Raw genomic sequence first — 16,327 nt, forward strand, 5'->3', positions numbered from 1 at the left:
TTCTCTTTTTAAAAACTGATCTTTGTAACTTGAGAATTCATAATAAAATGACTACTTCTATATGTGACAACATCCAAGAAAGCTCAAAATACTGGAGGGTCAAAGAATATGCTGAGCTAGAGAGAGCTGTCTTTGCTAGAGAGGGTCCTCTTGGAGGGGTAATTCTAACCAGGTTTCCAGCAACTGTGGCAAGGGCTGATGAGCAGGAGAAGGTGGTTCAGTATGCAATAGAAATTACACAAACCTGAAATAAATCCAAGATCTAAGGAATGATTGATTTTCAACAATTATATTAATAACAAAGTGGGTGGGCTGTAGAGACTGGTCAATTTTACATAATGTTAAACACTACCACAGCTATTGAGTAAGGCTGGGAGGTGACCAAGACCACATACACTGGTTATTTTTCAGTTTAAGCATATCTGACAGAAGAGTCAATGTGATACACACAGTTCAAAGTGGCAGCAACATACCTGTCCTGTTTGTTTTGCATGGTTTGAATCTGATCTTGCACAACTTCAGGCAGGATGATAGTGGCATGCAAAACAGGTTGATGTGATGCATGAAATATGTATGTCACTTTAGTTTTTACCTGAGAGCTTCAACTGCCAAACAATTTCTTTTACATCTCTGGAGAATGATATGCATTAAATTTAATGTAATTATTAAGTGCTGGCACCTTCAATCTTGAATATTACCTACAGGCATCATAAAATACAATGCATAAAACAAAAAAGAGGAGTCAAAGTGCATGGAAGATGTAGCAAATTGTAAATATTAAAAATTAAAAATAGGTGAAAAGAAAATAATAAGAAAGACAAGAACAAAAGAAATACATTACTTTAAAAAATGTTAAGCAATGATTAATAAAATTAAAACATAAGATAATTGTATCAAAATAAAGAAAACTGATTTAATTTAATAATTTTATAAAGACCATGGGACCATTAAATAACTATGTTAAACAAGCCCTAGAAAGAAAGTGTTCCTAAGGTTAAGAATGGTTCTCCTTTCTCTGGGAACTGCTTTTCAGTTTCCCTGGATATATTCTTTTTCTTGTATTCCTGGAGACCTGATAAAGGAAGAAGCCTACTTGTCCTATCATACTCATTATAACATTAATTCACTGGAAAAAGCCAAGTATTCCACCAGTCATGTCTATAAATCTTTGAGACAGAGGATGTAGGACGTGAACTTAATAGTTCTAACACTGTTAAGTTACAGCCAAGCAAGGTGACAACCCGGGATGAAATTTGGGATGGGGGCTCTTCCCCTGTAAACCCCAATCTCTTTTATTCTCCCAGACAGACCTTAGCAGAGAGCACAGTTTTCCAGTGATGCACCTTGTGACCTTCAGACTCTGAGCATGAGAGGCAAGGCTGCTTCATAGAGTGCTCTGTATACAGTGCTCTGTAACGTTTTCAGCAATCATATGCACGTGTTTCAGTGTGGTGCAGCATCTCCCTGTCTAGGAATGGCTTCCTGTTGATATTCTTTCTCAGTTCAACTCCCCATATATAATCATGCAGTGTTTCCCAACACTATAAAACCTGAATTCTGAGGACTGTTCCCCTGGAGGACATGTAATGCTCTGTGTTCAGAAACACAGAATAAAATACTTGAGTAGGTAAAAAGGAAACAATTAGTTCTCTTAATTATTTTATGCAAGGTTTTTCTCTCTCTTCTTATCCACTCTCTGGAGGGGGAAAAGCTCAATTACTCTCATGCTGTTTACTTTCCAGGGTTAACAACATTTCCTTTAATATTAAACTTCAGACTTGATCTTAAATGACTGTAAATAGGATTACAAAGGAGCAAATCTTTGAGGGCTCAAATCTTCATTTTTTTTTCTCTGAGCTGAACGCACGCACCATGGAGCACCATTCTGTGAATCACTTGAAATGCATGGAGAAAAACAGACATTTTCTAAAAATACACAAGAAAGTGTTCTTTGATGTGTTATTTAGACTCAAGTAACTTTTCTCTCCCTCTCTACTCTTAAGGGACTTGTTGTTTTTCAACTGCTGATTACAAAAAGAAATAAAACCTTTTTATTTTTAGGTGTGTCTACTCCACCCTTACTTCTTCTGCCAGGAAAAAAAAAATCTCACTGCTTCAGACCTGTTCTGGTTTAACCAAGAAGGTCTTTAAAGCCCTACACTACTCTTGAAATAGTAGTAGTATCAATATTAGCAATCAAAGTGTTCAATACCACAACCTGGTAGGAATATAGTATCAAAAAATCTGAAAGAACAAGTCAAAGTTTAGGAAACTACAATAATGTGAGAATGTAATTAATGAAATTATTTCTGATTCAAGTATAGATGGGCCTTCTCTTACTGAATTTTTAAGTTTTGTAATAATTCACTACAAATCTTTCACATTGTTCTTGAACAATGGAGATCATTACTTACTACAAGGATTTGGACTATTCCAGACTACTTGCAAGTACTATTAGCAAGACAAATTACTTACAGGTGCAAAGTACCATGCCAGAATGTGGAAAGAAACATCAAAATCTAATCTAAAAATGCATCTGCAATGAAGATGAACATTTTATTCCAGTAATGGGTTGGGGTAATTTCAGTTTTTTGGTTACAAAGAGAGAAAGTACTGCCAGGCTTCCATAAATATGCTTTGACTGACCTCCAGAAGCAATAGATGAAGACATGAACCCTGTCCTTCCTAACCAGTTTGCTACATCCTTCCCAACTCCATTTTACTGAAGATAGGAGAGATATCCAAGAAAAGTCAGATTTCCATGAGTGTCTCCACTCAACCCTAACATTCAGCTTGATGTTGTCTAACCCTGTTCTTTAACTCATGCATAAAGAAGCCAGAAATGACAACCCCCTCACAAATTTTGACAAGAAGTGGACCAAAACCCCTAGTGACTTGCTCTACAGTCCAAAGACCAACAAATAAATAAAAATAAATAACAAAAACTGCCTTTCTCCCAACAAAAGATTTGTGGCTCCTTACATTTCCCAACTCCTTTACATTTCTGTTAAGACTTCCTTTTGAAGGTCTACAACTCCAATGATTAAAATGAGGCCTTTCCTATTTTTCAGTGAAATCTTGGAACTCCAGCAGTTTTCCACAGAGAAAGGAGACTGGTGCTGTTAGTTTGTCAATGTCTGAAGCTCAGATGGCCAACAGTGGGAAACAAAGCTTTTTAATTCTAAGTCACAGGCTTGAAATCAATAATGAATAAGATGGTGCTGAAGCAATGCCCCCCGTACATCTTTCATTTTCTTTTCAAGTTTAAACGAGTTTGTCTTGAGATGTCATTGACACAAGACTCCAGCTGGGTGCTCCAAAGTGGCTCCTAACATAACATACCTCTGAGCAGACTCCATCTCACCTCCACTCACTCTTCAAGCTTACAACCTTCCTTTTACAGACAACACTTCTACTGAACAAGTGCATTGGTTCAAACTTAGATTATGTTAGCAATGGCAGAAGAGGAATCCAACCTCCAGAATACAGCCTGTTACTTCAGACAGCTTCCAACATCCCAGAAATGACAACTTGCTCTTCCCCAATCTGATTTCAGCACAATATGACAGTTCTTGACACTTTCTCAACTTGAAGACACAAACTATTTTTCCTTCACTGATTATCTCAGAATGATGAAACAACTCAAATGCTGTAATAGCTTCTCTTTTTCCCCTCCAAACTCCACTATGAACAGATAACATCTGTACAAGCAATGTGTTGTGAAATGCCACAGACACCCATTTGAGTAGCATCTTTTTTAAGGACATAACCTATGTTTTTTGTCATTATTTTTATGGCATATCTTTTTAATAAAACTTTCTCTTTTTTTTTAACCCTTTTGAATGAGTAACCTGTCACAACCACAGCACCATATCTCTTTCTTTTTTAAGTAGTTAAAAGTAAAGAAACATTTTTGGAATTGGTTAAACTCAAGTTTTGATCATGTATTATGAGGACAGCCAAGGAAAAATTCTGATACATACAATCCCTCTCTAGTACACAAAAACATTAGCAAAGCAAGGCACTCTTGATGTTGCTCAAATATAATTCCTCATGCTCTTAATCTTATCTCAGGTGTGCACAACTGACAGCAGCTTTAAACTACTAATACTGCCTTTTGCATATTTTAATCTGCCTTTTTAGGGCAAGTCCAGGATAAATATCTCTATAATGACTCATTGCTTCAAACAGAGGGAGGTTTAATTTTACATACTTTCTTGTTTTACCAAATATCATCTGTGGTTCACACCCATCCATTCTAATATTCGTTATCCCTTAAAATTACCAAACATGAGTCATTATGTCCTGTCAATTTGGAAAGATCAGCTGGAATAATCCTGTCTGATCTCACTGTGGTAGGTCGACCTTGGCCAGCAGCCAGACACCCACCCAGCCATAGCAGAACAGGAGGAGAAAATAGGATGCAAATTCTTGTGTTAAGATAAAGACAGAGAGATGACTTAACAGTTACTGTCATGGACAAGACAGAGTGAACTTGGAGAAAATTTATTTAAATTATTGCAAATTAATGTAGATTTGGACAGAAAAAAAACAAAAACAAAAACAAAGACAAAATGATTGAAATTGCCTGCTCCCCATGTCCCTTCTTTCCCCAGGCTCTACTTCACTCCCAACTCCTTCCTCATCATTCTCACTATGCGGGACACAGGGTGTTAGTCAATGGGGACTGTGCTCAGTCCATAACAACTCCTCTCTGCTGCTCCATCCTCTTCACACTTTTCCCCTGATCCAACTTGGGTCCTCCCATAGGTTGCTGCTCTTAAGGAACTATCCACTCCTGTGTAGGCTCTTCACAGGCTGCAACTTACTTTAGGGCACATCCACGTGCTCTGACATGGTATCCTACATGGACTGCTCCAAGGGCTGAAGAGGAATCTCTGCTCCAGTACCTGGAGCACCTCCTCCCCTCCTTCTCTGACCTTGGTGTTTCAGAGTGTTTTCCCCTCAGTTGCTGTAGGGCAGTGTCTCTTCCTTTCTTAAACAGGCTTTTCCTGAGGCACCACCATCTAGGCTGTGGGACTCGGCTGTGCCCTGCAGTGGATCCACTGGAGCTGGCTGGAATCAGATGTATCATCCAGAGGACAGTCCCTGGCCTTTTCTCATGAAGTCCACAGCCCTTCCTCTGGAGTCCATCAACCTCACCACCTGTACCAAATACAGCCCTTTAGAAAAGAGGCATCGGCACCCTCAAAACGTCTCTCTGTTGTTCTCTCTCTGCCTCTGCATCTGGGAGAGTGCTGATGTGGGTGAGCCTAATGCTTCCCAGTCCCATACTTATGCTGGGGGCACACAGACTTTCTTTTCCCATCTTGTCAATGCAGCTCTGTCCAGCACTATTAATATGGATTTATTTTTCCTTTAAACTAACTTGAGGCAACTGAGACCTAATAAAATCCCAGAGAAAGAAATAAGACTGACAATTTCAGCATTGATACACCTCTCCTCAATGGTTTCATTGTGTTTTCTCATATTTCTACAACTCCAGAAAACTACTCTGCAACACAAACCACATACCTTGGGTTTTCTCTCCTGAATTATAATAATGCTTACAACTGTTTTGAGATGGTTGTTTGCTCAGGCAAAAGCTATTCTCTCTATTATTGACCTGGCAGATACCAATAAGTTACATGAAACAATAGCAGAATAAGTTAGTCCTCTGAACTGACACCTCTGTGTTTCCCACATCTAATTGACTAGCTCATATTTTCTGTCTTTCAGTGTAGATGTATCTTCTCACTCTCAGTTTCAGTGTTTCTATTGATGTACAGGCTGTGGAGGATTCCCAATAACATGCCTATCTCTGGCTCACACACGACTGATACGGTACCTCTGCGTTTCCATGATGTCTCAGAATCATCAATGGGTGGTTTGTCTCTGCGCAATACAATTATCATTCAGTGTAAAATCCTCAAGTTGTGTCTCAGTAACAAGGCCACAAAATGCAATTCCATTTCTGCTTGGGGTATATAATAGCTTCACAACTGGCCAAGGCTTACAGCCATCATTCTGTGACTGGTTTTCAGGATACAAAGCAGACCTTTCACGTTGATTACATATTGCTCCCTAGAGCAAAGAAGTCCCCTTTCTCTACGCTTTATCACTTGCCACATACACTGATATCACAAAATAAATAATAAAGCGTTCACATTAAATAATAATAAATTAATAAGTGTTCTGTTCCCTAGGTTTAGGCAGATTTATAGAACTGCGAGATACATGTAGCCTGACAGAGCTGCTTGGGCTGCTGTTTATTTGATGGGTCAGCCAGGTCACACAGAATCTCATACTAAATACCAGTTTCACTAAGGACTCGTTAAGGAAAAATTCATTTGCTTATTGCCAGAGGAATAACTGTAATTGGTACTCTTCAGTAGCATACCATTTCCCTCCAGTTACAGGACCTTTATTATCTGCACTAACAACTGGCTAATGCTGATGATTCAAAGTCACATTTAGGCTCACATAGTTTAACAAACAGTGCCTGTAAGAAAAGTGTAGGATTAGATATTATGACAGACAATGAGGTATTACTGCTTAAAGCATTTTTAACTTGCAAAAAGTACTTAACAGAAGACTAGGTTCTGTAAATGAAGCAAATCATATTTGACCTTGCACATTCTGAGGGCATATGATGGTGCTGGTTTTACTTTGCATATGGATCCCAGGTATGTCAAGAATTTTGAATTCCTGCCTTCTCATTACATCCTTAAATTAGTAGCCTGAGAATCTCCTCATAACCCTAAACTGTCTTAGTAGTTGTTTGATCTTTGTTCAGATTGCATCATACCTAATCGCTTACCTAATCCTCATTATTTCTGAAGTTTTAAAAAGTAACACAACCTGGGAATAAATATAATTAGTTACCGGGATTTACCAAAATCTGTAACATACTTTTTCTTCTTGGCTTCTGCAGAAGTATCTGAAGAGACACATGCATACAAAGATTTAATTACAGAATCAACTGGACTAGCAATTCATTTTGCTGTTTTTGCTAAGTACCAAATTCATTCGTAAGATAAAAATCCCTTGTGCCTTTCAGTAGTCTAAAACAAGGTCACTAAGAAATGAGAAGTCAGTAATTTTACTATTAGTTTGAGAGTCATCACAGACATTGAACCATAAACATCCTAAATTTCTTAATTATCTTAACATCAAACTTCACTCACTAAATATTTCAATGGCACCAAAACTATTTCACCAAATCATGCATCTTAAAAGATTCTTCCCATTATGGCTCAGAAAAATATAGATATAACATTTTCCATACATATGCAGTTGTTTAACACCTTTACTTTTCTGCCTTGTCACCAAACTTGACCCAGTTACAATTAAGGGCCTGCAATAATTACTGAAGACAACAGGTAAGGTTGATGAAGGATGCACTGATGAAGACATCAGTTGCCTTACCAACACCAAAAGAAAAGCAGCCCGAGACTGCAAAGTGAAAAGTCTGTTTTTTGACAAAAACCTTCATTTAAACAAATCATTGAAATTCCAGCTTGTCATTTGAAAAAGTTGTCTTTGTACCCAGGGATATTTGTTAAGTACCATTTGGGACCATTAACATCTATCTTACAGGGGAATTCCCACTATTAATCGTATTTTGTACTAAGAGGAAATAAAGATGTGTTAAATATGAGCATACTGTGGGAATACATCAATGAATTTTGTTATATAAAAAAAGAGAAAATTATGAACTTTTTGCAAGTATTTGTGCTTTATTTGTTGCAAAAGTAAACGTGACCTGCATAATAGCTATAAAAAGATAGCAGGCTGCTCATAAAAAGTAAGTCTACAGAAAACAGCATGGGGTGGTTTTATTTAGTGTGGCTTTTAAATTTCAGGGAAACAGATCAATATAAGTGATCAGAAGTGAATGTTAAAAGAAGTTGACCCTATAAAAGGAATTCCGCATGCTTTTTATTCCTAAGCATCAGAAGGACACTAAAAAAAGGTGAAGGTGAAACTAGGTATGGGTTAAGAAAACACGAGTTTCAAGTAGCTTAATTTTTGTACAAATTTTGCTTTAACTTTTTCTGATCTTTCTTTTTCCTCAGTTGTGGCAAGTCATGGGAAGAGGGAAGAGAGTGGAAGGAAAAAAAAAAAAAAAAGAAGAGTCTTTTTAAGCATTGGTCAACCCCAAAAGTATGTCTTGGACCATTTCAGTATCTTCAGTTTCTGTATGATCAAGCAAGTCAAAGTCCTGGTTGCGCTGTGTGCAGTATCTTCAGGGATATGTAAATGGAAGAGACACCTTGTAAAGAATGGCGTTGTAATGTAAAACATTCAGCTGGGTAACTCGAGGATAATAATGAAAAAAACTGTGTGACTAATCTTGATTTACTTCACTGTTTTTCCTTTTTTTAAGACTAAGATACATTCTAAAGATAACAAAAGCTAAAGAAACTGCAGTGCAGATGGAGATTCCTGATTTTTGTGAACAGGTGTATCTTGCATCCTTACTCTGATGAACAGATGCTCAGACCATAAATAAGAAGTTTAAAAAAAAGATGCAGGCAAAATTATTGTTACTTCCATTCTTCTATTTCTAGTACAGTCGTGATTTCCCTTCTTTCATCTCTCCATTTTAGCTCCCCCTCTGTCATGATTCTATCACTTGGTCTATCATGGTCGGGACATTTCTGCAAGGACTTCACAAGTACTGCACTCATAACCTCAGTGCTGCAGAGAATCTCTTGGACATTCTGGAACTAGTGACAGAGAGAAGATGCAAGACCAGCCATACTTTGCAGTTTAAGGAATCACAGAATAGTTTGAGTTGGAAGGGACCTTTTAAGGTCATCTATTCTAACCTCCCTGCCATATCTTCAACTAGATCAGGTTGTTTAGAGTCCTGTCCAACTCAACCTCGAATGTTGCCAAGGATGGGACATCCACCACCTTTCTGGAAAACCTGTTCCCGTGTTTTACCACCCTCACTGTAAAAAACTCCTTTCTTATATTTAATCTAAACATTCCCTCCTTTAGTTTAAAACCATTCCCTCTTGTCCTATCACTTACATAGCCTTGTCAAATGTTTCTCTCCAGCCGTCTTGTAAGGCCCCTTTAAGTACTGAAAGGCTTCTATATGGCCTCCCCAGTGTCTTCTCCTCTCCTGGCTGAACAATCCCAACTCTCTCAGCCTGTCCTTGTAGGAAAGGTGCTTCAACCCTTGGATCATCTTCATGGACCTCCTCTGGACCTGCTCCAATAGGCCCATGTCTTTTTTGTGTGGGGGCCCCAGACCTATACCCTGTACTCCAAGTGGGGTGTCACAAGGGCAAAATAGAGGGGGAGAATCACCTCCCTCAACCTGCTGGCCATGCTGCTTTTGTTATGGCCCAGGATACAATTGGCTTTCTGGGCTGTGAGTGAACATTGCCAGGTTATGCCCAGCCTCTCATCCAACAGCACCCCCAAGGCCCTCTTGGCAGGGTTGCTCTCGATCTGTTCATCCCCCAGCCTGGACTGACAGTTGACCCAGGCACATTTGGCTTTGCTGGACCACACCAGGTTCCCATGAGCCCACTTCTTGAGCTTGTCCACATCCCTCTGGAAGGCATCCTGTCCTTCAGCCGTATCAACTGCGCCGCTCGGCTTGGTGTTGTCACCAAGGAGATGGGCTGTGAGATTCAGTGGAGCAGGAAGCTGAAGGATTTCTTGTTATTTCCAATGCAAACACAGTAATATTCTGGTCTTATTTTTCCAGAGTGAGAAGGTGAAGCAAGAAAATACCAGCCTTCAGAAAATTCTCTAACATTTCTCTAGATGCCTTTCTGAACAAAAGACAGCAACTAGTTGTGTCTGGGTAGTTCAGATAGATCATCTTTCCCCTGACCTTTACTCCTTTGAGTATTATACAGAAATTTAACATGGTACTTAGCAACAACCAGCAGCTCCTGGAAATCTCAACATTTCCTATAGAAGTTAAAATATGATTTCAGGGACAAGTGGTTTAATATTTTGAGAAAAAAACCCAACAGTTCCTATCTGGGATGAAGAGAAAGGATATCCTTCAGCATTTATTATCAAATATAATGCCCCCAAACTTTTAGCAATTTTAATTATGTTACACAGTAAGAATAAATTAATAACCCACAGAATTTGAATTCTGGCTTTTGAAGGACAAAAATATTTTCTTATTTGCTAATAGACTTAATTTATTAACATATTTTGCATATAAGTAATATATCTTTGTAGAATTTTCTGGCAGTACATAACCAAATGCTCAGTAATATCCCTTGGATAACTTGACTCCTATGTGTGCCTTTCCTTATGCTTTTTTTCAAGGTGAATACCATTTACTCATCAAATGACCATCTCACGGAACACCTGAAGATCCTTCATTCCCACCTTATGTGCTGTTTTCTCTCCTCCTGTCTTCTTCCTCATTCTAGTGGATTTTAAAATGGACGGATTTTAATGATAGAGAGAAGGAGGAGTACATCTCCTTTTTATCTGGCTGAGCTCCTCATGACCCTTACCCAAGATTGTCAGACACTTCCCCACACTGTGAGTATTTCTTAACTATAATTTTGACCTTGTTCAGGAGGAACCACAAACTGAGTGAAGCAGCAGGTGACTAGCATCAGAAAGGCAAGAGCTGCTACACTACACATATCTTGCTGTTGTCAGAGGAACATTCAGGACACAGCAGGATGAGGTCATTTAAAGCAAGAGTCTTAGGGTACTGGTTGACAAAACTGTATAGAAGCAGATATGGAAGTACTGACACCATAAAATATTTTAAAAGCCTGGTTTCTGGTTGAGACTATCCATTAAAATAAAAAAATATTAACAATTAATCATGGTCTAGCCTCAATAAAATATTAAATGATTTGTAAAACTAATAAACTTTGTCTCCACCATAGCTGATCACCTCTCATGCTTGTGCTATTGAGCTCATAATCAAAAAGGTCTTTTAAGGCTGACAATGCAGCACTGCTTTCCTGCAAGACTCCTCCATTGTGTCCATACACAATTTGGTTTTGTGTAGAACAGGACTATTCTAACCATGTCAGTACTAAAGTTTTAAGTTCCTAACATTCAAAAAGGTCAGTCTGCAGGCTTCTAGATTTTGTTACTCCTGGAGCATCAGGCTGCTGTCATTTCCCTCTTGTGCAAGTTTTTATCACTGACTTGAGTATCTCCCTACCCTAATTCCCTTTTACTGCTATAAGAACAAGACACTGATTGAACCTGCAGGTGCTTCAATCAACAGAGGTTGATGGGAATTGTTCTGCCAGTCTGCCCCAAGCCCATATCCTTAATCTCTGTGTTTGCCTGTCCCTTACCTTGTACTCATCTCATATTTCTTATTTATTCCCTGTTTTTTACTCTCCAGTTCCTGTACCTAAGTATCAGCATATATCCTGATTTCTGTCTTTTCTTTGCTGAATTAATATATGCACCATATCTAAGGTACGTATCAGTAAATCTGTGTGGAACTGAGTGTATTTTTCATATGTTGTCACACTGCCTAGGACTACAGATTTCTTATTCTTGACTAGGATTAATAACTGGAATCATGTGAAGGAGCACATACAATCAGATCCCATCTCAGTCAGTAAATATTCTTTCACATTTTTCTTAATTATCTCTGGCCAACATGTGAGTGACAACTTTCTTTGCCCTTGCACACCTTTCAGATCACCCTCCCAAGAAGAGGTTTGAAAACATCGGTCCCATATCTAAATATAAAGTGAAAGATGTCAGCTCTATAAATTACCTCAGGAAGACAGACTGGAAAGAGGATTTAAATGTAAGGACGAGAGAAAATCTATGTGCATCAGACTAAAGATGTACATACACAACTGGATATCTGCATGTATCTACAGTGGAAACATCTACTGCCTCTTATTGCTGATTCTCTTTTCTTTTTCTATTTCCACTTTTTTTCTTCCCAGACCTCTTTATTGAATGTAGAAGTTTTTTCCTTATTATTATTTTTCATATTTGACTACAAGCTTTTAAGATAATAAAAGGCAAGGGAAATGAAGAAATGGTTTCTTCTAGTCTCACCAGATCTAGACTCTCATGGCTAAGTTTCAACTCAATTCTTAACATTTAAAATTGTTATTTTTATTAATAATCGTTATAGACAGGGGCTTGCTCATTAGACAGGCCTGTATTACTGTGGTTCTATTTATAATCAACAGCTAGCTCCACCTAGTGTCGTCTTACTTCATCAGTGAAAGAGAAAGCTAAAACCAAATACTAGAGATAAACCAGAAACAAACTATAAAATCACTTGTCAGTTGGATGATGACCACAGACAGCATGCAGTTACAATTTCTGGCATCACAGGGAAAAGGCCATTTTAAGTAACTACTGTATGATGATTTCCAGCAAGCACTCTTGAGAAAAGAGACTAGCAGCTTCAGGAGTATAAATATCATATATGCAATATAAAACAGTTTTACTACTACCCTGAAAAGGAGAATGGCACTTAAGCTGCTTATAGGGGTTATTCTCTCTATGGTTTCATTGATCAACAACAACAAATTATTGTTAAATTTAACTGAACTTCCATGAAATGGAATAATATTTTTTTTTACTGTCATCAAAACTATAGAACTATTTTTGGCTATACATACCCCACAGTGATCCTCTCCGTTAGTAAGTACATCTCCCTTTCTGGCAGTTACAAAATAATTTAAAATGCCTCACAGAGATGATCAAAGCAGGGAAATGTTCAAACTAGGAAACAGTATATCAGTTTTACTGATCTTTACCTTCAAACTTTCTAAAGGCTGGTTCACTGCTGCATATCTAGAAACATCTATCTTTCTAAAACTGTAACAGCTTCACTCAGCAACATTTAGTGTTTAATAGCCTGATTCCCTTTTGACAAGACAACATAGAGTACAGCCAACAAAGTAATTTAAGATAAATTCAGAAAAGTGAATATCCAGTGTGACAAGAGATTTCTTGATCATCTCCTTGGAAAAAAATATAGACCTAATGAAGAATAAAGTTTACATAAAATAAATAATTTTGTAAAGCCAAATGATCCAAATAAGTTAACATAATCATCACCTGTGAGCTATCGAGCAGTGTTTGAGAGGTTGTTAAACCTGCAAATAGGAAGGAAAGAGAATGCCTTACATTTAGAAAGCAATACTTCTCACATCGAGGGTGATCCACTCTGATAGAGCTGACGTCTGTTTTAAACCTGTTCAAATCACCTGTTCAGAGCTGCTTAGCAGTTTCACCCTAGTGGTGATAAAATATATTTCAATATGTACAGTATACACTTAATGACTGTTCACTCTGAGAGAGGGTATGTATGTTGTGGGGGGAGAGGTGAACAGGAGGAAGGAACAAATATTAAGACAATACCTACACCAAAGCAAACACCTGTACAATTTCTCAAACTCTCTCAAAATAGTCAGTTGAAAGTTATGCTTGTGATCCATCTAGTTCAAAGTATTCACAGCTAAATTTAATTATTATATGAAAACCTCACAGTACAACACATAACATGAATTTAATAAAATGCACACAAAAATGCTCTCTGATGTTTCAAAAATAAGAGAATACTCCAGTTCTCAACAGTTTAGCAGTTACTGTCATTTCTCATTAACAGCTTTCAAAATCCTGTCTGAAACAAGCTGATACAGAGAAATTAAGAACAGTAATCAAGCGAGAAATGATAGACCAGCTGGGTAGGCATCAAGTTGGCAAAACGTGAATACAGTTCAATAGCTGAAACAGATGCTGAAGTTGTTGAGAAACCCTGCAGGAGATATTGATGTATTTTCTTTATATAATACTGAACAACCGGATAAATGTCAAGAGCTAAAAACTGATGGGGAATAAAACCTGTCATAAAAACTAACTGTAAAGCAGGGACCTGCAATAATATCTTTTCATTATACCGAAACATTCAGTACATGCACCTTCATATCCTTGGGATTCCTCAATATACCTATAGGTCAGAGCTTGCTACTGAATCCGAGAGAGCTTCTCCTAGTCTTGTTTCACATTTGTTTGTTCCTATCTACCTGAGGCTTCACAGACTTAGAAAAGACTTTATTCTTCAGTCTCATCCTAGCACGACACTCTCTTTCAAGCAAGCAATTTCCCGAGCTTGGAGGCGAGCAGCAAAGAAAGAGTAACACAAGCATAAATGAAACTGCAAAATCCATTTTGCACGAGGAATGTTGTTTTCAGAGTTTCAAGACCTCAGCAACAAATCCTCTGCCATCGGCGACAGCTCATTCTAGCATATGCTTTGTCATGGTCAGTTTCTAATTACATTCATAATGATGCAATAGCTTTGATAATCCTACCTTCCATGCCAGCTGCTTTTCTTGTCACTCCATCATGCCAATAAGTTGGCTGCCGTAACAAATCAAGATAGTGCAAAACAGCATCTTTCCCCTGCATCTGTCATCTTCCTGAAAGCATTCTATTACTGCCGACTGCTGGGAACCAGAAAGTCTATTTGAATTCCAGCAGCTCCCCTTTCGCATGATTCAAGTTAGGTTAGGTGGGCATGCCTAACATGATTCTCTCCATCATTTATTATGCAGCTGCTACACCGTCGGTGTGGTAACCACTCTGACTTTATCTGATACGTCAGTCTTGCAAACCTCTACCTCCGTGCAAGCCCACAAGCCACAGAAGCATCTTGCATTTAATGAGAATTCTCCCTGCCTAAAGAGAGTGCATCTGCAAATCTCTTTCAAATCCTGCTGCTTGTATTGTCCTCTAAGGCTGATGTGAATGTTTGAAGATTTTTTTCTTTTATTCTTGCATTTTGTCTCTTCAGAAAGCACAGCTCTTCGTGCACGCTTGAATTATGCACGCTCCAGCTAAACGTTTGCTGATTTCTGTCCAACCAAACAGCACCTTCCCGTTGAAACTCTCTGCTCGAAAGCTACTTCTGAATAACAGTGCTGTGCGTTCAGGCTCTCAACTCTGTTTCATTTTGAACATGCCTTTTATAGCTACACCTCGACAAATACATTTACTTCTTTTCATGCAATGAATGGCTGTCTAATGAGGGAACTGCACATTTTTAAGCAATTTATCTGAGCCTATTTGTAGGTGACACTTGCTTTTTGTGCTTTATAAATTTTAACAGTAAGTGGATAGCTCCGTTAGAGCATCTTGATATTCTTAAAGTGGTAAGAACACCCCCATAAGCTGCGTTTTGCCAGCCTGTGGAGGACACTCTCGAATGACAGAGTTTGCCTAACTGCTTCTGAGTATTGTGAATTAAAGGGATAGGGTTGTTTTGTTGTCTTTCTATTTATATTTTCTGTTGAGTGGGGGAAAATCAGGCTTGCGTCAGTGATTTCAAAAGAGTATTAATAGAAATTGACATATACACATCAATCATCCTCCAAGTTAAATTAGCTGCGTCTCCTCCCACCCCTTCTGCCTGCAGTTCAGAGTCAAGGCATTTCATCTCTAATACATCTGCTTGCTCATAAGCTCAATAAACATCCCCAACCCCACACTGCAAAGTTTGAATACCTGAGAGAGAAAAAAGGGACAATTTAACAGAGGCAGTTACCTGGCTAAAACTGGATAGTTAAGTGGTGAGGGAGAGCAAGGACTGTCCCTGGAGTAATACCTCCTTCCTCAGCCTTTGCACAATGGCAAAGGACAGAGGAAGGGGGAAAAGGGCAGAGTCCCCCAGAAAAAGCTTTTCTTTGTGGCAGCTGCCAGCTCAGCATCACTCACCAGTTCTCATACTCCCAGCTCAAAAGGCTCACAGGGTTTTACTTAAGCCTCACTTCTTTAATCAGATAATGAACTTCTCTGTGGTTTGCAATCTCCCCCATCCCGATGGTCCCTTCCTCCCCCATAATTTCCTAATTTCAGTTAAGTTCCTGAAGCTCTTGGTTATGAACAAGAAACCTGAAAACATGAGCTCATGGGAGCTCTGAGTCACAGAAAGTAAAGGGGGAGGGGAGGGTGGGCAGAGTGAAACAAAAAAATCCCAAACAAAACAACAAAGAAACAACCAAACAAATAAACCAAACCAGGAAAAAAGGTAAGAGAGTTTCCTACTTTGGAAAAAAATTAGAAATAAAGAATCAGGACATCTGATATCTTCCTCTAGGCCTCCCACAGGGGTTTATCAGTGGGTGGACTGACGGGTACGTCCCTGTTTGCCCTCTGCAGAGCCCCAACCTGGGGGCTACAGACAGGGTCCCTGGGCAGAGGGACAGGCTGGTGCCAGGGTTGCTGAGTATGAGAGAGCTTCCAACCCCGCTGGGAGAGATCCAGCTCCCTGCTCTCACTCACATTGAAATGGCACAGCTGACACCTGAATGAGCTACCATGGCAC

The 16,327-nt window shown here is 38.8% G+C and overlaps 1 protein-coding gene across 2 annotated transcripts in view; it reads right to left on the minus strand.

The window, feature by feature from the left end:
- Positions 1 to 14,453, minus strand: part of LOC127481902 (dystrophin) — a 481,077-nt gene extending 466,624 nt beyond the window's left edge. Inside the window, exon 1 of one of the 2 annotated variants that reach the window (XM_051811717.1) lies at positions 14,316 to 14,453. In XM_051811717.1, coding sequence (XP_051667677.1) covers positions 14,316 to 14,412 — 97 coding nt within the window. In that variant the 5' untranslated portion in view covers positions 14,413 to 14,453. The remainder of the gene's footprint in view (positions 1 to 14,315) is intronic. The other variant, XM_051811720.1, reaches the window with a different exon arrangement.
- Positions 14,454 to 16,327: the final 1,874 nt, after the last annotated feature.

Source organism: Manacus candei, unplaced genomic scaffold, assembly GCF_025592945.1.
Source record: "Manacus candei isolate 608988 ecotype Guabito, Panama unplaced genomic scaffold, ASM2559294v1 h1tg000083l, whole genome shotgun sequence".
NCBI classification, from domain to species: Eukaryota; Metazoa; Chordata; class Aves; order Passeriformes; family Pipridae; genus Manacus; species Manacus candei.